We start from the raw sequence: 21856 nt of genomic DNA on the forward strand, positions 1-21856 counted from the left end.
GGTCCTGTGACCATGGCTGCTACTCTGAACCTCAGCCTATTCCGTAAAACAAGCACAACAATACCCACTTTCCAGGGCTGTATTAAAGATAATCCACAACTACACGAACACTTAGCACAGTGCCTGCCGCACTGTCCCCAATGAACAATGGTGTCATCCTTGCTTACTGAGTTTCATTAATGTAGGAGCTGATGTGCCCACTAGGGAAGAATCCAGGCCTCCTGCCTCCATTCGTTAGTCCATCCATCCATCCATCCATCCATCCATCCATCCATCCATGTATTCAATAAATTAATTTTAGAGGGTGGGCATAGTGGCTCACATCTGTAATCCCAGTGCTTTGGGAGGCTCAGGCAGGAGGATCGCTTGAGGCCAGGAGTTCAAGACTAGCATATGCAACATAGCAAGACCCTGTCTCTACAAAAAATTAAAAGATTTAAAAATCAGCCTGGCATACTGGCATGCATCTGTAGTCCCAGCTACTTGGGAGGCTGAGGTGGGAGGATCACTTGAGCCCAGGAGTTCAAGGTTACAGTGAGCTACGATCACACCACAGTACTCCAGCCTGGGTGACAGAGCAAGTTCCTATCAATTCATTGATTTTTTGGGAAACCACTGACACCTTGGTAGGTGCTAGAGGTCTAGTTAAAGAACCACACAGGTACAGGCCCTGGCCTCAAGGACCAGCTGTCACCACTGCTTGGTTACCGTGCCTCAAGCCTGGACTGCCCACCTGTCTACAAGCCTAGACCAGGTGAAAGGGGGTCTCACACAGAGCAGGAACAAGAAGTGGTCACTGAGTCCTTTGCACACTGAGGGGCAAGTCTCAAATCTAAGCCTGTTTCTTCTTGTCCTTGTCTTTCAATGTCATGTGAGTGTGGACCCCAGAAGACCACAAGGCAGGCTGCATCTCCTCCCAGAGCCTCATCCCTGCCTCTCAGTGCTGCAGTGGTGGACGGGACACACACACAAAGTGCAAGCCTGTGCATGACCAAAGCCATCAGTGCTGTCATTTGTGTGTTGTCCAAAGTTCCAAGGAGTGGGGCCTAGGCCAAAGGAGGTACAGAGCTCTGGCTAAGGTTCCTGACATGAACCATACTGCCCTCGTTCCTGGGAGAAGAGACAGTGTGAGCAGGCGACCAACTTCAGAGGCTAGAGAAAGGCTAGCACTGGAGTGGCTGCCAAGTAAGGCTCTGGCCCCCACTCTGCAGAACAGGCCCAACCTGTCCCCAGCTGCAAGAGGAACCAGAGGGCTGCCCAAACCAAAGACAAACCAGAGATGGCCTTCCACAGAGGGCCCGTCTCCCATATCCAGCACTTTCCATATTGAAGGAGCTCACGATGCACCTGGTGGTCTTGTTAAAACAGAGACTCTGATCCGGCAGGTCTGGGTTGGGGACCGAGCTTCTGAAGTCCCATCGTGCTGCCAGGTGATGTCTTCGTGCCGGATGGTGAACTGCACTCTGGGAGCTGGAAGCTTTCCATGGTGATTTTTGGGCCTTTAACAAGGGTTCGTCGTGTGCCTTCATTTACCCCAGGGCGCCAACCAGCAGCCTGTATTCCCTGTACTTCTACCCTTGGGAGTCTCCAGAGACCGATGCTACTGCTCTTCACCTCCTCCCACCCACCCAGGAGGCTCTGGGCCAAATCTCCCAGGTCTCCCGAGCCAGGCACGGGACACCTCTATGCCCAGCCTCCCTGTTCGTCAGTGTACTCCATGAACACTGCGAGGTTTAAGTGAGCTAACACCGTGCCAGGCCCTGCGGTCAGTGCTGCCTTGATGCCTCCATGCTTTCCAGGGAGCTTGGGCACCAGATTCACACAGCACCAGGCACTGAGGAGCTTATGAGGCTCAGGCCTCACCTGGCCGAGACACACTTGTGGTGGGCAGGTGCCGGTCTCCACTTGCGAAGGGATGGAACTTGCACACACTGGCACCTCTTCTCGGGCTGGCCCCCAGGGCTGCCTGACACCCGCAGATCGAGCACAAGACTTGCCAGAGAGCAGCCTCCAGCACCTTCACAGAGCCCCTGAAGGGAGGTTCAGAGCTGGGGCTCACTTACCCCGGGCAGCCTTCAAAAGCAATCCAGCACACGTGACAATATTTGGCCCGCCTCCCAGGTGCTGGGTGCCTGGTGTTCATGGGAAGCGGGCAAAACCCCAGCCAAAGCAGGCCTCCAGGACCAAAAGTCAATGGTGGCTGGTGCACCCTGGCATGCTGCTCGCCTCTAGGAAACTGGTCAGATTGGGGAGCCTGAACACTGGGCCGGGAAGGCAGCGACCTGGGCTCCAAGCCCAGCTCCGCCATCACAATCTGCCTTTCTACCAGGGGCTACAAGGCCCCAAAGTCTTCAAAACCCGCAGGGCTACAGCTCTGAGGGTAGAAAATTCCACGCAGATGGCACAAAGTTAGCCAACTCTCTGGCCCTCAGCAAGTCACCTAAGGACGGCAAAAGATAGGACCTGGCTGTGCCCAAGGCCAGGCCCTCAGTACTCATGCTCAGTGGCTACCCCAACCATCCACAGAAATGGGATAGTCCCGTATTCCAAAACAATGATTTATTAGGCACTTGCTGTATGCAGGCACTGCTTTTACCCAATTTTCAGACCAAGAAACTGAGGCACAGAGAGGTTAAGTAGCCTGCCCAGGGCAGAAGTCCCCATCATCTCACTGCGTGGGGCCACAGGGAAGTCCCAAAGCTGCTTTCTGCTGCGGCTTGATCCAGGAGTGCTGCCTCTGGCTTTCCTGGCTCCTGATTTCTGGCTCAGGTTGGCTCCCCTAGGACAAAGTTGACAGAGCTCCTTTTTCCCTAATGAACTTTCCCTTCCTGGTAAGGCAGAAGGAGAACCCACCTGACTGGCCCTACAGAGGTCAACCCCAGCCAGTGGCCCTTGCTTGTGTGCACCAGGCCCTTGGACCCTCATTGAGAACCAGGCAAGGAATTCCCAAGGGCTCCAGGCCCAACCGGTTGACAGCCTCCAGTGCTCTGCACAGCTCCACAGCCCCCTTCTCCACTGAAGGGTACCAAATGTATGGGCACAGCCTTCTCTTACTGCCGCAAACTTGTCTACCGCCTGAGTGAGGTTCAAGTCTCTGGACACCTGCCCAGGGCTACCCTTGGCTGCCCAATGCCCACAGAATAAAGCCCCAACTCTCCAGGTGGCTCTCAGGGCTGTGGTCTCCACTCCAACCCCAGTTCCAGCCCGACTGTCTGTTCCTGGTCTTAGGAACATCTATGTGCCTGTGTCTCCTCTCCACTCCAACTGAGGGGCAGCCCGAGCCTGTTCCCCTGACTAGAGAGCTTCTTAGCTCCCCTGCAAAGGAGCCAATGCTAGGCCCTGCCCATGACAGGCAGAACCCAAAACATGCCCCTCACTTCCTAGAACAATCCCATATGCATACTAAGTGAGAAATGAAGGCCCTATGTCCATCATCTTATTTCGTCCTGGCAACTGCTATTACGGATCCTGCTAGATGGGTGAGAAAACCAAGGCTCAGAGGGCAGAGCTGGGCATTGGTCACATGGACAGGTGATATGGCCTTTTCCACATTTCTAGGTGATGACTTGTTGGTCCGGTGACCTCCAGGAGGCCAGGGCTAACTATCCTCTCTATTGTTGCATCCCTGGTGCCTACAAGGGCCTGACTCACAGCAAATACTAGGTAAATAAATAGTGGCTGAACAAAGAGATCAATCTAGAACTGAATCTTGATCCTCAGAGGACGAGACTGGCTCATCTTCCTGTGACTTGGCTTATAGTCGGCTACGCAGACACAGCTATCTCCACCCCAGCCCTGTAGCCTGCACCTACCTTACAGGTAAGGGCGGGGTCTTATACATGCTAGTCTTCCCGGAGCCCTGGCCCAGGCACTTGTTTACAGCTGGTGTTCAATCAATGCATGCTGATTTGAACCAACTTACAAGCTTGTTGGCTGCCTAGACTCTGAGGGCCCAGAAAGTTCCCTGGTGGGCAGGGCCACGTTTCTGAAGCTCCCGGGCTGATAAGCTAGAGGCCCTGACATTCCTGTGAATCCCTCCCAGAAGGGCGGGGCAAACCAGAGCCACAAATGCAATTTTCCAGGAAAACTATGGTTAAGAGGCTGCCAAGCCCCAGAGACAGGATAGCTCTGGAACCTTCGGCTTGGTCCAAAGCCATCTCTGCCATATTTCCTTCCACTCTGGGGCCTTCCCTCCACCTGCCACTGCAACCTTCCAGGCTGACACTCACTGCTGGAGTGCTGGTAGGTGGGGGCTCACCCCAAGGAGCTCCTTGCTGATGGGGCTTGCAGCTGGCCAGCTGTGTAGAACCTGACACGAGTGGCTCGAGCAGGGGACGTGTAGGGACAAAGGCACAGCCCAGTCATGAAATGCAGGACTACGACCGTGGAAAAATGGCCCAGGGTTTGTCATGCTGCAAAGCTGTCTTCTCAGCACCGCTTGATGAGAAGCCCCTGTCTTCCTGTACCACCCCGTCTCCTGCCACCTCCCATCTCCCCCAGCCCTGCCCTGGCCACACACCAGGAACAGTAGGCTGAGCAGGGCTGCATGGGTACAGTAGAAAAGCATGCCTCAGAGACCAGGGCAGGATGCTCAGGGAAACAGTGAACTCCCCGGGCCTCCCGGACCAGCCCCATGAGGAAGGTGGAGCAGGTGAGCCTAGGAACTTCTAGTTCCACCATGGACAGCCTGTGGGCACCAGACGCTCTGGTCCTCAGGTCTCCTGAGGCCTGCTATACCCGAGGCAGAGGGCACAGCCCAGAGCACCCAGCACCTCAGGCAGGAGCCTCTTGCCCAGCTCCTCCTTTATCAGCTCGCAATGGGGTCTTCCAGAGGAAAAGGGTCTATGGCAGCACCAAGTGGGAACCAAGGCTGACCCCCAATCCCCACTCTTACACCAGTACCCCAAAGCCCCACTCGGCAAAGCTACATGCGGCTGCTAAATGCTGGAGCAGTGGCCAGGCCAAACTGAGACCTGCTGTCACCTGACACACCAGTGGATCTCTGAAACTGGTACTAAAAAAGAACATAAAATAATGCATTAATGATTTACTTACATCGATGACACGTGGAAATGACAGTATTTTAGAAATACTGGGTTAAATATATTATTTAAAGTCATTTCACTTTCTTCTCTTAATAACTGGCTACTAGGAATTTTAAATTATTTATGTGGCTTAAGTTCTGGTTTCACTGGACTGCTTCCTCTAAGATTCAGCCACGGCCTCTAAAATGGGTAACGACGTGCCTTCTTCATGGGGCTATCCGGAGGAGAAAATACAACAGGTGAGTTTCTTCTGCAAATCTTCCCCCACCTCACCTGCCAACAGTCAGCAGCCCACAGCTCTGGCCCGGCACTCCACCTGCACGGTCAGAGGCTGCCCTCTGAACCTCCACATCTGCAGGGCTGAGGAGGACTGGGCAGGGCTGGGAGAGGCTCCTGTTCCTGGTGCCTGGGGTGCGAGGCACCCAACTCTCCCCATTCTCGAACTACACCCTCCCAGCCCCACCCAGGGTCACAGGGCAGAGGGCTGCTGCCTCCCTCACTGGACTGCCCCTCAAGCTAACGAGAATAATGCCTCCAGAGATGCCTCAAATGGAAGATTTCATAAGAAGCAGAGACCCTACTGGAAGATCACAAGCAGCAACAAAGTAAGATCAAGAACTCCGAGCCAGTGCTGAGCCTCTCCAGGCAGTACTGCACAGCTGCCAGCTCTAGAAGCTCTCCCTCATCAGGCTGCTTAACTCCCACGGCATGAGGAAGAGGACACTGAGGCCCAGGGAGGGGCAGCAACTTGCTCAGGGCTACTCGGCTGGTGAGGGGCACACCAAACCCCACACCAGGCCCACCTGTCTCTGGAGCCCAGATTCCTCCCAGCAGGGGAGCCCAAGCCAGACACTGACTTCCATTTCCTGCTGTCCTGGGTTTGCAGCCGATGCCGGCATGCATATTTGCTCATAGTTTTCCCTGTGTGAATCAAGCTGAAGATCTGGTGTCTCTGCTGAGGGACAATTAACCTCACACCATTTCAGATGAGATATTTTTTCTTGCCAAACAGTTAATGCTGCATAATCAGCCAACACCTGCTGAAATGCTCTCCCCAAACACACAGCCATCTCGCCCCTTCACCTAAACTGTGTCTGAGCAGGACTGCACCCCTCAAAGCAGGGTCTTTCTAGCCACTGGCTCCCCTGCCGCCAGGTATTTGTTCCCATGTTTATTTGCCATCAATTCTCAGAAAATTTTGTTGCCCGAGACTGTTGTAGATTACAGTGAGATGGAAACTCTCTAGGTGAATCAGGCTTGTTTAAAGCTGGCTACCAACTAGCAAGGGGATACGGGCACATGCACTTGTTGTTAGAATTGCCTGGCAGACAAGAGCACAGCATTGAGTCCATCCCAGGCAGGACCTGTCCTTCCACAGGGGACACATGGTACAGAGCCAGAAAGGTAGGACAAGGCCCAGGCAGCCCACAAGGGTGCTCTCCTTGTCTCATCTTCCTAAGGAGGCACAAGAGCAAAGAGGCAGATGAGAAGTGGGGCCAGGGGCCATGAGGCAAGAGGGGACCTCATGGAGGCTGAGCGGGCCCAGCAAGTGTGCACAGACCAGGCCTGGCGGGGTATGGTGCGGCACAGCCGCCGTTACAGTGAGCCCTCAAACCACCTTCCCCTTGTGTGCCAAGTTTCAAGTGTGGGCACTGATAGGCCTTTTCCTTCTGGGACACAGAATGCCAGGTTCTCCTGCCACTCCCTCCCGAGGCCTGATGCGCCAGTCACTCCAAAGGTGCCCCTCGGGAGGGAGGTGAGTGGAGGGCATCGGGTGCTGCCTCTGGAGCAGCTGCCAAGAGGTCCAAGAGAGGAGGCCAGCCAGGCCCCTGGCCTGGGAAAGTGCAGGGCTGGCTTGGACTTCCTCCCCACCATTCAAGACAAGCCATTTTGGGGGTTGTGGGGGGTAGAAGGCAGTGGCCAAGGGCTCAGAAGTCTTCAGCAAAGTCACCAAAAAAATGGTTCAAAGGTTCTGCTTTGGGCAGTAAGAGGATTATTTCAAATTCTGGATGTGTCCACTTGAAGGATGTAACCCGCACTGTCCACATGCCTCCACTCAGTGTGGCAGAGCACCAGATCACTGGGCCCTTCTCCCTCATGTCCTGGACTTGTACAACCGGACAGCTGAACCGCAGTGCCAGGCAGAACTAAAGCGCTCTTCCAAAGAGGCCATGGTGCTGACCACAGAGCCTCTCTATCACCCCCGTGCCCGGCTTTACCAACCTGCTCATAGCTCAAGAAATGCAGAGTCTGCTCAACGGTTGGGAGGAGAAGTCAGGGCCACTGGGGTTTCAATGATCCATCTGTTTATGGGCCCAAGGGATGTGATAAGTAAAAGCCATACATTCTGAGCACGGCCTGAGTACCAGGCCCTGGGCCAAAGGCTGGGAACAGCCCCACGTGAGGATGTCACCATCCCCACCTGACCATCAGGGAACCTAAAGCCTAGGGCAAATCCCAGACTCCCCTGAGCCCTGTGCTTCACAAGTCGTGGGGGAGCGCACCTCAGGAAGGCAGCCCTATGGAGACACGGGGGCCCACGGGCTGTCGAGGCCAACGACTGAGTGGGCCCCACTCACCGCTCTGCCACGCAGCCAGTGACACATGGCCTCAGCACTCCATTTTCTTCCCTGAAAAGCAGAACAGGAGGAGCCGCTCACAGGGTGGGTGAGGCCCACACGCCTGAGGGAGGACGCCCTGCAAACAGTGGCCCGCGGATTAGGAGTTAGTGACCCACTTCCCAAAGCTAGGGCCAGGCTGATGTGTGTGCAGATGTGGCAGGGGAGAACTCAGACCCCCCGTGAGCCTAGGGTGGGAGGTGACACTCATCACCATGAGAGGCACTTGCAGAGGTGCCTGATTAACTTCCTCTGAGCCTGTGCCCGACACCGGGGCCTGCCTAAGCATCTCTCTGGTACGCTTTCACCCTCATGTGCCTTCTTGCCATGACCTCCTTGCACCGGTTTCCCTGGGGCCGTCTGCGGTCAAACCCCCAAGGTGGAAAATAAGCATAGCAGTCAGGTAAGGCAGGTGACTGAGCATCCTATCAGATCCTGGCCCCAGAGGCCCCGATGGCATTCCAACCCTGGGCTCCAGGCAAAAAGCCCGCTCCTCACCCCAGCCTGCAAGGACGACCGTGATGGCCCTGCCGACCTCTCAAGCATCCTTTGCACCCCCGACTCAGGAACCTCAGCTTCGCTGTACCCTGCACTCAACCACGCCCGCTCCGACCCCAGTCACCCCAGCTTCGCTGTGCCCTACACTCACCATGCCCACTCCCACCTCTGGGGCTTGCCTTCCCTCTACTTGGGACGTTCTCCCTAATTATCTTTGCAAAGCTGAACACATCTCATCATCTGTGATTTGTGCCAGTGTCACCTCCTCAACAAGGCCTCCCTGTTCCTTCAATCTAAAGCTGGCCACGTCCCACTTACATCTTGTCTCATCCTGCCTGGTGATCCAAACCACGCTGGCCTGCTGGATTCTCATTAGCGCAAATATCGCCATCTGAAATGGCCCTGCCTGCCTGTTGTTGGCCTGCATGACATCCATCCCCCTTTCTGCATTGCAGAAACATCCCCAGGGCCTAGCTGAATGCCAGGTGGCCAGCACACTCCAGGCAAGGATCTGCTGAGTAAAGAACAAACTAGGACGGAGCTGCGACGTGCGCTAGAAGAGATCTCCAGCCCCGCTGGAGAACGTCAGACAGCATTCAACAGAAGGATGCTGAGCAGAGCGAGGCTGGGGGACAGAGACGGCTGTGCATCTCCCGTCTGCTTCCTGTGCCGTTACCATCATCCAGCCATGCTGCGTGACCTGCAGGAGCAATCTGCTCCGTTCGCAGCAGTTGCTTCCCGTTTGCTGCATTTCCAACATTCACAGAACCAATTTCATCACCTTCCCTTTCTGCGGGACCAGCTGGCCGGCGCCCCCGCCTCTCAGGTCTTGCCCTAGCCCAGTGGGGCCAATGGACTCCATGCTGCCAAGCTTTCAGAAGTGCAGTCTCTGCCTGGGGGTCCCCTAGCCCAAAGTGGGGAGTGGCTTCCTGTAGCTGCTTCTGCGTGATACTAATACTTCTTTTTCTCTTCTTGGCTTTTTAGTTTTTCAGAAACCTAGCTAACCATTGCTCACAGTGAATTCACCTCATCTAATGGGCTGGTTTCTGCCTCTGACAGGCCCTGGCTGATCCAGGAGGCCTGCCTCACCCACTCCACCCACAGAGCTCCAGCAGTGAAACAGCGGGGGCCTCCATACCGCCACCACTACTCCATGCGGAGTAAATGCAGTCTGTGGCCCTTCAGGGAAAGGGGGGGTGCCTGATGACCTCTAGTGACACATTACTGATGTGAACTCGCCTTATTGCTCACAAATTAAGCTTCTGGTGGTTGCATTATATTTTGCAACCAATTGTTGCTTTTGTTTTCCAAGAGTTTTTTTTTTAAGCCACTCCTCCCCCTCCCAAAAAGGAATTATCCAAGAGCTCTACTATGTCTAACTTTCAAAGGAGGCATTGTTAATCTTTTGGCCATAAATAGGCAATTAACACCCACTCTGAGTCTAGTCAAACCAAGTTCCCGCCAGCATGGGGACTGCAGCAAAGGGTTTGTTCTTCGTGTGGCGTTTGCTTTCTGATTTCTTGACTGTGGCCTGAAGTTGCAAGAAAGAGTGGTGATTCCGGATGGCTGATACCACAAAAATGGTAGATAAATGGGCTCCTGTCAGCAGGAGAAATTCTCTACTGGTGCAGTGCTTGGGGCGACAGAGGACCATGCTGCAAAAGGTGAAGTGGGCTAAAGTAAAGGCTTCACACTAATGGACCCACAAAGGTCAGCGGCCTGCATGGTGTCGGGAAAAGGCCCGGTCAGGCACCAGCCGTGCTGGGCTCTGGGCACAGCTCTGTCTCCATCCCACACCCATCTCGGTGATGCACCTCTTTGTGCTTCCTGCTCTGGCCCTCACCGGGCTCAATAGCCCGCAGGCACCATGCTAACCTCGGGCTGGGAGGGGCTTCCCACCAGGCGTTCTCCTGATGTCCCAGATAAGGAAGCAGGAATAAGGCAGACCTCCCTTTCGCTGCATCCTCTGAGGCCCAGCTGGGGATTACCCGGCTTCATTAGGAGAATTGAGGAGGCCATCACAGGCCCCTTGTTTCCGGGAGCTGCTGTCCCAGCTGTTGTAAACTGACCAGATGTGGCACAGCTGAGACAAGATCCAGCGTGACAAGCGTTAGAAACCATGAAAGAATCCTCCTGTGGCCCTAAGCTGCCCCCAGCCCTTCTCCAGCCCAGAGTTCAGAATGGGCAGCCACTTTCTAGTGGACAAGAACAGAGAAGCTTGGGCAAAGCAGTCAGAAGTTTGCAAACTGAGGGCTGACAGGAAAGGGAAAGGAATGGGGCCTCCCCAGTGGCAAGGAGCAGCTGGGCTAGCAAATCACAGATGTGCAAGGACAGGAGGTAAGAGAGTCCCATAGATACTTTCATACAGAGACAAAATAGGTCATGGTGATCCACTGGATTTCAGTTCTACTGAGAACAGATCAAGAAGAAATACAGTCAAAGTGAGGACTGCAGGTTAGATAACAAGAGGGACTTACGATGAACAAACACTAAACAGGGTAGTTTAAAGAAAGTTGCCACCTTTGGGGATTAAGATTATTGATTTTCTGCCCAGTGAAGCCTATGACTAGGGTGAGTTGGAAGTCAGCCCTGCTGCTTTTACCTTGAGAACATTTCTTGAGCCCCTTATGCCTATCACCACTTCCACTGCCCCCACCATCGTCTAGCCCACCTTCATGTTTGCCAATAGCCTCCTGCCTGGCCTCCCCACCTCCCCCAGAACCTACAGTCCATGCTGCTCACTGTCGTGCCAGAGGAGCTTTTTACGGGGTGCTTTTGCTCCCCTGCTTAAAACCTACTAATGCTTCTACCCTGCACTCAGAGTTCCTGTCATTCATTCACTCTGCCGTTGCACACAAGGCAGGATATCAAACAGGGTGTGGAACTTGCCCTTAACAACCCACCCATGAGAACTTGCCTCGGAAATGTTCAACACCATATACTAGAACAGGCTTTCCAGACATTTCTGAAGCAGCGCCTTGTACTCAACTCAGCGTAAGTCAACCCCGAGCCCTCCTGCATGGGCAGTTTCATTGGCAGGCGGGGAAACCATTGCTCTGCTTGGTACAGCAGCTCAGTGGGCACTCACCCTAGGACCTGGATCCTCCTCCAGGTCAGACCCTTCCTAATCCAGGCTGAGCTGGTACCTCCTGACTGAGGGACCTGAACTCTCAATGCCATCTCCATATGACACAAACTAGTCCCTGGGCATCTGTGGAGTCACTGGGCTAGGAATATGCCCATCTCTGGGACCCCGAGGTACTAGGGTTCTGCCCCAGACCTGCTAATTCAGACTCTCTCGGACAAGGTCTAGGAACCTGCAGTGTGTTGGCTTCCAGGTAACCTGACACTCATGGCTACACCTGGGCAGATGCACGTACAGTCAGAAACCCGAGGCTCAGAGAAGTAGGGCAACCGGCTCACAGCCACCACACAGCCAGGTGGCAGAGTGCCTCTCAAACCCAGCTCTTCTGACTCCAACCGCAGCTCTATTCCAACAACAGTGTACCTCTGTTTCCCTTCGGATATGAGAGGCCTCTACCACGTGGCAATAAGGCAAATCCCTGCCCTCAGAGTTACAGAGCCTGGGACTCATACCCCTGCAGCACCGCTCAACAACTCAGTTGTGACCTCAGGTGAGGCCTTCTTCTGGGGAGCAGGGATGCGGCAGAGCACGTCAGCGCTGCAGAGACAAGGAATTCCTGAGGGGAGGATAGTTCACACTTGAAGAACAGCAGGTCCCTCCTTTTGCCAAATTTCTCCCCTTACTCCTAAAGTGCGACTCCCAATATGGCAGCCAACTCTTACTGAGCACATGTCCTGGGCACACAGTACTAAGCTCTGAGCACTTCATACAAATGAACTCATTTAATGAGACATTTAACACAGTGAGAGGGCGTCGCCACCCTTCCTTGAGGATGGGGAAACTGAACCATGAAGAGATTCCATAAGTTGCCCAGGATGAGGATGGGGCTCAGTTCGTGGGCAGGGCTCCAGCCTGAGGCCCCGCTCTCCCACCAGCCCTCTGTCTCCTCGTCTCAGCCCATGCTCTCTGCTTCTCCTTCAGCAGCCTGGGAAAAACATGAGGGTCTCTCTAAACCTTCCACTGGGGGCCCTTGGAGTTGAACCAGCCAAAGGGGCAAGAGCCAGCTGACCCACAGGCTGTTCTTACTCTGGCTTCCATGAAGCAAGACTGGCGATATCCTCTGATGTGGCGAGGCCTCAGCTGGTAAGGCCTCGTTCTCCCTCCGGCCCATAAGCCTTCCAAGGGCAGAGCCTGCTAGGGTCTCTGAAGCCTCTTTGCCAGCACCAGAGCAGGGCCTGGCAAGCCAAGAGCACTCCCAGCATACCCGGGGCTCTCATCTGAGCAGCTGGCTTAGGAAAGGGCCCCTACTTCAGCGAGCCGGGGCCTCCCAGAGCCTCATAGCTTCTCAAACATTCTCTGCTCAGGATGGCTCTCAGTTGAAGCATGGAAATCAGTAAGTGGCACTAAAAGCTGCCTCCCTAGCAGTCCCCAGATGAACTCCCATTTTCCTCTTCCCCAGGAGAGCAAAGCTATTGTGTCAACACTTGGCCTCGATCCCAGTGACCTTAAGCAGATTGCTTGTGCAACCTGAGGGCTGTGACTAGAGACAGAAAGGAGGGATCTGGGCGGAGGCTGCAGTGAGTCAAGATCTCACCACTGCACACCAACCTGGGCAACAGAGCAACACTCCGTCAAAAGAAAGGGAAGAAAGGGAGGGAAAGGATGGGAAGCAGGGAAGACGAGGACTAGAGCTGAAACTAGTCTCCTGGAAGCCTGACGCCAGCATGCGCCACGGCTGGCAGGATCCCAGCCCACCAAGAGTGGACAGCCCAGGACACTGCCCAGAGCAGCAGAGGGTACGAGGGGAGCTACCATGGGAGAAAGGCTGCAGCAGGCCCGGGCTTTCTTTGTTCATCAAAGCTGGCATTTGCTGAGTGCCAACCATGTGCCAGATCCATGCCACATGATTCCTCCCACACTCGTGAGCAACAGGCACTGCCATTCCCATTTTACAGACACAGACATGAGGCCTGGGGCACACAGCTCAAAAGTGGCAGAATGGAGACACAGCCCCAGTTATCTGACTCTGAAGCTCCTACTTCTCACTGCCACACTCTCTATGCCCCATGCACATCAGTTCTCTGGAAGGGCCAGCTGAGTGGTCCTCACCCAGGACCAAGCACAGCAGCGGGAGCACTGAGCCTGGGGTCAAGAGGTCAGGGTTCCCACCTTCCGGGGTGCCTCACCATGTGACTTTGGGCAAGGCCCCAACTCTTCCTGGACTCTAGAGGCCTCATCCTCAAGTGAGGGGATGGGTTAGAACAGAGATGGCAGATAACGTTCAGTTACCCATCAATTAGCAATGGCTGCCAAGGGGAGGATTCTAAGACCTCCACTAAGTTCACCTGAAAAGGCTGCCATGATTGATTAGCAATGTCTGTCAAGAGCACGGAAGGAGGCGTGCTAGTTCAGCACCCAAAGCTGCCCCCTTGACATCCCTAAACTCTGACAGCCCAGGTCTTACAGGCTCTCTTCCTTTGTTCAAGTCTATCCTAACTATCTCTAAGTCAGAAGCAACTACTCCCATGTGCCTGCCCACAAAAGTTTTTGCCTTTACTTGTATTTAGCATTTCTTTCATTCCAATGGGCTTTCTAGGGCTTTCCAAGCCCACCTCTCTCACCAGATCTTCACATTGTCTGCAGTCCGTGTTATAAGGGGTGCTCCACCTCTGAATTCCTCTACTTGCCATCGGCACAGCTTCCCACCCTGAGAGGAAGGGTGCTGAGGGTGCAGGGCGGCGGGAACCGTAAGCAACTGAAGGGGAACAGCCACTGGCAGGGTAGAGAGGAGAAAGTCACAAAGGTGCAGGCAAGCTGGGTCTGCCACACAGAAACTTGGCCAAGGAAAGGCACAGCTGGCCTGCAGCTGCTGGGAGTGCCTGAGCAAGAAGTCATGTAGCCAACCCCATGGCGACCAAGAAGGGCCACTGTCCCTCAAAGGTGGCCCCACCGGCACAAAAGATGGAAAGTGGAAGCTGGCTGGGGGGCTTCACTTGGAGAGGACCTGTCCAGCAAAGAGCTGCGAGTCACTGATGAGCATCTGCACAAGCTCTCACGACTTCCTGCAGCAACCCCTCATCCTGCACAGCCCCTGTAGCCCCGCCCACCCAACTCTCCTGGACTCACCCCCAGGAATACTGCTTTCAGCGGCTTCCCAAAGACATGCTGGCATGCTGGTTTCTACCTCATGCTTCTTTTCTACCCCAAACTGCCCCTGGCCAGCTTTCACGGTCTCTCAAACATCTGCTAACACAACAGTTGCTGCCTGTTCTGAGGCCTGCTCAGGGAGGTTTGGGGACTCAGTGTGTGGGCAGCTGCAATCAATCAAACCTCTGTTTCGGCATCCCGACCCCTCCCCACAAACATCTTGCTTCTGTTTGAAGCACTGTTGAGAAGTACAATTTGTTGCTCTTTCAAGATGACCAGCTTGGAGTTAAAAATACAGCAGGGACTATGACACCCAGGGGGACTGCATTCAATGGGTGATCTTTTTAATTGTTGCTTTTTTCTGAAATCTTTGCTCACACACACATGTGATCTATGTCTAAATGGCCTCATATAGCTCAAGTCTTGCTGGGAGCCAACCAATGCTGGGTGGTCAAACCAGGTCTCAAAAAAGCAGTAAGGAAAATGTCAGCAAAAGTCCTGCTAATAAACGAGTCACACCCTCAGGCTGGGCCCTGCCCTCAATGGCACACATTGTCATTCTGCAAAAGGAAGGCTGCAGCCTCACAGAGAACACCAGCCAGGAGGGCCAAAAACACCATGTGAGGAGGAAAGCTGTGCAGGAGGCCCACGGGGCCAGGCTTGCGCAGGGATAGCAGCACAGCCAGTCCTCTGTGCTGCCTTTGGGCAACTTGCTCTGTGGAACCAAGTGGTTGTAATTACAAGTACAGGGAGGGCGGCCACTGCGGGACTAGGTCCCTGCGTCATTTCCCCCATTAGGGCTTTCCTCACTACAGTCAGTCTCCCCGACTCAGGATCCAGATGGCCACCTCACCTGCAGCCTCATTCAGCATCTCTGCCTGCTCTCTTGGCATTGGGGTTTTAAGAAGACATGAGCAAAGACAATCTGAAAGCAATGTTGACACCCCACCCTGTGCGTCTCATCCCCAACAGACAAGAGTTAACTGGGACAGCTGTCCCCCAGGGATGCGGCTAGGAAGGGGTAGGGTGGCCAGCGCGCCCCCGGGATATTTCCACCCTCGTTTCAAGGGTGACAGATAGGAGAATGCTCACACACGGCCAACTTCCTCTGGCAAGGGGGGGGGCGAATCCAATTCTGTCACCATTTCGTAACCCTGGGCTCTGAACACAGAGTTGACTGCAGGCTGGGCTGAGCTGAGCTGCAGGGCCGGCCTCCTTCCCATTTACAAAAGAAAAGCGATGAGGCAAGAAGACAAACAAACAAGACACAGAAAGTGGCATGAACAGAAAAGGGAGGATGGAAACACAGGGAAAACGGTGGACAAACAAAGAAAAATAGGCATAGGCATTCTTTTTTTTTTTTTTTTTTTTTTGAGACGGAGTCTCACTCTGTCACCCAGGCTGGAGTGCGGTGGCGCGATCTCAGTTCACTGCAAGCTCCGCCTCCCGGGTTCACGCCATTCTCCTGCCTCAGCCTCCCGAGTAGCTGGGACTACAGGCGCCTGCCACCACGCCCGGCTAGTTTTTTGTATTTTTAGTAGAGACGGGGTTTCACTGTGTGAGCCGGGATGGGATGGTCTCGATCTCCTGACCTTGTGATCCGCCTCGGCCTCCCGAAAAATAGGCATTCTCATAGCAGACTGAGGGCACCTCCCAGGAACGTCCACCCTCTGCTCCTACCTCTGCCTCTGGAGGCACCCAGAAGCAGCCCACACCTTCCCTCCAAGTCCCGTGACTGTGACGATGATCATGAGTATCTGTCAGCACCCAGCCTGTGCCAGCCAAAGCACTGGGTGGGGGGGGGGGTGTGTGTACATATAGACACAGACACACACACACATATCAACAGATGTGGACACACACACATATATAAACACACACCCATATGGATAGCGCATTATCCACAGTTGTTTCTCTTGCTCCTCCCACAATCCTGTGGCAGTGGTGGCATTTGCTGCACAGACATGTCAAGCAATTTGCCTAGGGCTTCCAGTCTCCGGCCCCACCTCTGGAGGCCTTCTAGTGTGTCAATGTCGCCTTCTAAATGCAGATCCAAAAGTGAACACCATGCCCAAAAGAGCCCTGGCAAGCATAGGGACCAAGAGAGCTTCAGTTTCCTCAAGAGGGACTGGAATGGACAAGCTCTGAGGTCACATCTCCTGACATCCTCTGCTTCTAGCACAGAGTCTACACCCCAGGGCACTTGCTCCTGCTGAACTCAACTGTGGATACAGATGAGGGCAGGGCCTTGGACCTCGGAGCTTCCTGCCCTCTTACTCTCTTGGGTTCTCTCCCTGGACCCTTTCCTGCGGGCAGGCTGGAGGGGCTCCAGCTACCACAGTCCATCTGGCCATATCGAATCATGGCCAGAGGGAAGACCCCATGTACTCACGCACACCCTCAAGATCTTCTCTGGGCCCCAGTCGGGGCCTCTAGGGGAGCTGGGGCTCTTCAGAATGGCCAGCTGCTCCAAAGGTCTAACTGAAAAGGCCTTCTGCAGACTCTCACACACCTGGCCTCAGAACCCACATACGAAGGGCGCCTTTACAAGAATGCACAAGTGGAGCTCTCACCCCCAAAGGCAATGTGTAAACCAAGATCAAAAGGCCCACGAAAGAGAAGCCAGAGCCCAGCGGAAGGAAGCATGGGCCACACCTGGGTACAAGCCTACCCTTCCAAAGATATGGAAAGCCCAACTCCAAGTCTTGCCTCCATGGGCATGCAGAGCAGACCCCAGCCCCTTCTCAGTGGTCCCAAATGTTGAGTGAAGCCACAGCATGTAGAAACTGGGGTCTGTGGCTAGTGGTCTAACCTCAGTGGCCATCTAGCAACATGTTAGTCCTTGTACACCAGCAACATGCCCAGCTCATCAGGTTACCATGCACGAGGCCCTGCACTATCCAGGGCTCTTGATAAATGCATAGTATGGATACCCTAGGCCTCGTTCTCAGGGCCCCACAGAAAAGCAAGGCCCACCTCCCCAGGCTAGAAATCAACTGATGATGGAGCCAAAGCAGGCCGAGCCCCATGAAAAGAGGGCTGACTAGGGTCTAGACTCTTAGTGGGGGCATGGCTCAGCGTTCACGGGCCCAGCCTCAGGGCTCTGGCCATAGGCCTTGGGCACACACACTTTCCAGAGGCCCCTCTCTACTTTCCCTGTGCTCAAGACCCGCTGCCAAGAAGGCGGCCAAGGACAGACAGGCTGAGCCAGAGCAGCCTCCTCAGGTTCCACGCACCTTCCCAGATCTGGGAGGCCTGCCTGGGGCCAATGAAGCCATCTATACAACTGGGCGCAGCCCCACTGAGCATTGTATTTTTAAATAGTATCTAACCAAACGAGGTCAAGAAATGTCTCCAATGATGCCAGTGGTGTTATTCCAGCTGTGGCTAGTAACATATAATAACATGTATGTTGTTTTTATTATCTATCTACTCATTAGGTAATAAAATATGCTCAGCATTAAAAATGTAACTGAAGCATTATCATACCCAGAACTCTGGGCTCTGGGTTTTCCTCAGAAGTCACCCAAATCTGTCACCTTTCCAGACTTTTTACCTATTTACATTTTTCTGGAGAAGGGAAATTCCTCTTGGTGTCCAATAAATGCGTTCAATCCCTGTCCAGCTAGTAAAGTCAAGAACGTTCCACTACACTGCAAAAAGAACGGCACACGCCTGGAGCCACGATGGAAGAAATGGAAACCAGCTGAGGAGGGGCAGGAGCGCTGACCCACACCCCTTCAGGCTCTCCCCCAGGCGGATCCCACTGACACAGGGGAGGAACGAGCACACCACCATCTTGCCCTCCCACTGCCCCAGCCAGTGCCCAGGCTCTTGAACAAAGGTAGCCAGAAAGTCTGGACTCTGGGGCCAGATATGCTCTAGACTTAAGACACCTGCACCTCTTCTTTTCTGGATAGACCTCTATGTTGGGAGTAGGAACTAAAGGAGAGAAGAACAAAACCCCATGAAGAGAAACTGCACATTCTTTGTAAAAGGAAAGAAGATCCAATTGAGAAAACAACATTGGGCTTGGAAGGAAGTCAGCTATGCCCGCCCAAAACACAGTGAGCACGATGAGCCCGCCTGCCCTGGATGTGGCCATAGTGCTGAGTGACCAAGGCCAACCCCTCTGAAACCATCCTCACCAACAAGAAGATCTTCACCCCTTGAAACCCAGTGAGACCAATGTTTACATAAATAATTCCAGAAAAGATGATGGTCAGACTGCGGCATTAAGCAACTGACAGCTCCTAGATGAACACAGAGCCAATAGTGTTGTGGCCCATCACATCCACCCATCCTTGAGTCAGAGGTCACAAGGGCCAGCACCACTTCCTCATCCCCAGCCAGAACCAGATGCAGCCAACTCTCAGGCTCAGAGACGCTCCTGATGACAGAGTATGAACTCCCAAGTTCATCTCATTCAAATCAATATCCAAGATCAGTGTTAGCACAAGGCAGAGCTCCAAGACAAAGAGGATAAAGTCCAAGTGACAGGGGCGTGTGGCCAGATACTTCTACAGCAAAGGGCAAGGATGACTGCAGAGGCAGCTCAGAGAATGTTGGTCACAGCATCTTGAGGGCCTCACATTTCAACAGTTTAATCGAAGGAATAAGCTCTCCACAATCACTAGCTCTCGGAAACCATTACCCACACCCCTGATCTCAGGACCAGCAAAATCCAAGGGACACTGAATGCCAGTGTGTGTAAACGTTTTTTGCAGCAGCTGCAGGGGCGGCTTCCTGGGAGAGACGGCTTCAGTGAAGGGCCAGAGGGGAACACCTGTGTTTGGTCCAGTGAGTCTGCCCACCAACAGCCCACCTCTCCCCATCCACCTGCCCTTGTACCCCTAGCACTGCACTCACAGTGAAAGGGAATATTTGGTTGTAAATAGAAAGAAATAAACGCTTTTAAAAAACCAACTGGAAATAATCTTTCTTTGAAAAGGATTTTTAAAAACAAGGAAACTAACCCACTCCTGGGTATTTCTGAAACTGGTGTTCTATGCTTGTCTAGGACGGCCCAGACCCAGCAGAGGCTCCAGTGAGCACCAAGGTGACTCCAGGATGCTGGGGCTCTTACCTGTGCCATCTTGGCAAGGTCTAGAGAAGGCCTCTGCTCTTGCACTTCTTCAGGGCGCCGCCTTTTAACACCGACCTTCTTATCGTTAAGGACACACGGCTGGGAGCGGCTGCGGGAAAGGCCGCTGGAGCGTCTTGCCAGCTCTGGCGTGGAGGCAGGTGTGCTGTTGGCTGAGGGAGGACAGTATTCCACAAAGGAAAACTGCTCATGTGAGCAAGAGAGGGACCGTTGCAGGTCCAGCCGGCCCCCTCCCATGGGGTGCGGGTCAGGGTTCCAGGTGTCACCTGCCTGTCCACCCGGGGCTAAGCCTGGCACCCCTTGGCAGGGCTGCCCTCCAAATCGATGGTGGAGTCCTGCCTGGTCGCAGGGTGAGGAGAGCACGTTGGCCCGGGAAGGGAGGCTGAAGCTGGAGCTCCTCTGCATGGTGCTGAAGCCGTTGGAATAGCGCTGGACGCTGCCCCCACTGTAGCAGCGTCTCTTTTCCACAGGAGTCCAGACTTTGGAGCCCAGGGGCCTCCATGATGTCCGGCAGCTGGACATCTCATCGGAAAAGGACAGTGAGCGGCACTGACGCTTGCTAGGGGGTGCTGAGGGGTTCCCGTTGTGGTCGCTGATGCTGAGGTCTTTGATCAGACTGGTCACAGCACAGGCGGTCACTGCCTCCCGGTGCCATAGTGAGTTGTCCTTTTCAGGCAGGCATTCCCAGATGCTGGTGCTCGGTTGGTCAATCTGAAGAGGGCATTTCCTGTCCAGGTCTCGCCATCTGTCATTTTCTGGTTCATAAATGACAAGGAGAAAACAGGATTTGAGAAGGCCTTCGCTCCAGCCCTTTAATATCTCCACACCAACAGCCCGTTTCAAACACAGTATCTTAGAGCCAAAAGGCCCTTAGAAACCATCCAGTCCAACCTCATTTTACAGATGAGAAACTGAGGCTCAGAGAGGAGAAGTGAATCTCAAGGCTTTGAGTTGGAAGTTGGAAGCGGAGCAGGGCCTAGAATCCAGATACACCCCTGGGACTCCTGATATGGTTTTCTTTCCAGTGTACCATACTGTCTCCCAGGAGAATCCAAAGCAATATTTTTCATCCAAAATGCTTTCTCATCTTATGGGTGGGAAACCAACTTGCCCTGAGCCCTGCCCTGGCCAGTAAGAGAGTCAGGACAAGACATACGTTAAGTGCCACTGGGTTCTCTGCAGTTCTCAGGACAGGGACTCGATGCCCTGGCAGAAGACCACAACCAAAGATGTCTCAACACCTCAGATGGCCAAGGCCAAAAGAGGGCTGGGGCACTGCCAGGTTAGTTCACCCCAATTCCACCTTGAAAGCCTTTGCTAATAGAAGCTGGAGCTGGTACTGATTTAGATCACCTCCATCAAAATGCTCAACATCGATGTCACCAATGGCTGCCAATCACAGCATTTTCTCTGTGTTCACTCGATTTTTCACTTAAAGCAATTAAAATCTATAAGAACAAGTCTTGGGCTTCACAGACTTAAGGGCACCACTTAAACTTATGTATTCAGGTCTTTACTTGAATACACAAATAAATAACCTATCCTGCTATGAAATGCTACATTTGCACTTGAACCTTTATTTTGTGAAATATTCAAGAACTATTTACTGTTTTTCTACTATGAAATCAGGCACCATGTGGGGAATTTTAGGAGATGCAAAGATAAATTTGACATAGTTCTTGTATTCAAGTCTACAGTATAAAAGCAAAGTTAAGAAATATGCCATGCTGTCAGGGAACAACCTGTTAGTACTATTTTCTCGAACCTATATATATTTATAAATCATGCACATGTGAATGGTTTGAGTCAGTCAAGAGAGGAATACAAGTGAAACCTGAAATGATATTTGGTAGGTATTTAAATGCATGCAGGGTCTCACAGCAATGCAGATCACTTACTGAGCATTCACCTGGGCTGTGTAATCCACACAGCACCCTGAGTGCAGGTACCATCATGGACCAGATCAGGAGACCAAGGTTTGGGGGACATTGAGCAACTAGCCCAAGGCCACAGAGCTAGCACCAGACAGGATGTAAACCCAGCTTAGTCAGGCCCCAGAGCACAGGCCCTTTTCACTACACTGCAGCGCTGAGGCAGACTGCAGGGGAGCCTGACTCTGGCCCTGGCCTTAAGGAGTTTATGGGTCAGGCAAGATGGGCTCAGGCGCAGAAAACTGAGACTTAACCCATGAGTGCTCGAGGCAGCAAGGACTACAAACCTATCTCCTCTACCAGTGGCCACTCCTCAAAGGGCACCAAGAGACACAGCCAGCTGAGCGTCACAAGCAGCAGCTTCTTGACTGACTCAACGGGAATGACCTGTGCAGCCCAAAGGGAGGGCCAGGAGCCCAGAGGAAAAG

At 53.5% G+C, this 21856-nt stretch overlaps 1 protein-coding gene across 5 annotated transcripts in view; it reads right to left on the reverse strand.

Moving 5' to 3' along the window:
• The window catches only part of FAM53B (family with sequence similarity 53 member B), a 124571-nt gene that overhangs the window by 42593 nt on the left and 60122 nt on the right, over positions 1-21856 (reverse strand). For all 5 annotated transcript variants that reach the window (XM_015148393.3, XM_077944914.1, XM_077944915.1 and 2 more), the window contains 1 exon segment: positions 19480-20252. In XM_015148393.3, coding sequence (XP_015003879.3) covers positions 19480-20252 — 773 coding nt within the window.

This window comes from Macaca mulatta, chromosome 9, assembly GCF_049350105.2.
Source record: "Macaca mulatta isolate MMU2019108-1 chromosome 9, T2T-MMU8v2.0, whole genome shotgun sequence".
In the NCBI taxonomy this organism is placed as follows: Eukaryota; Metazoa; Chordata; class Mammalia; order Primates; family Cercopithecidae; genus Macaca; species Macaca mulatta.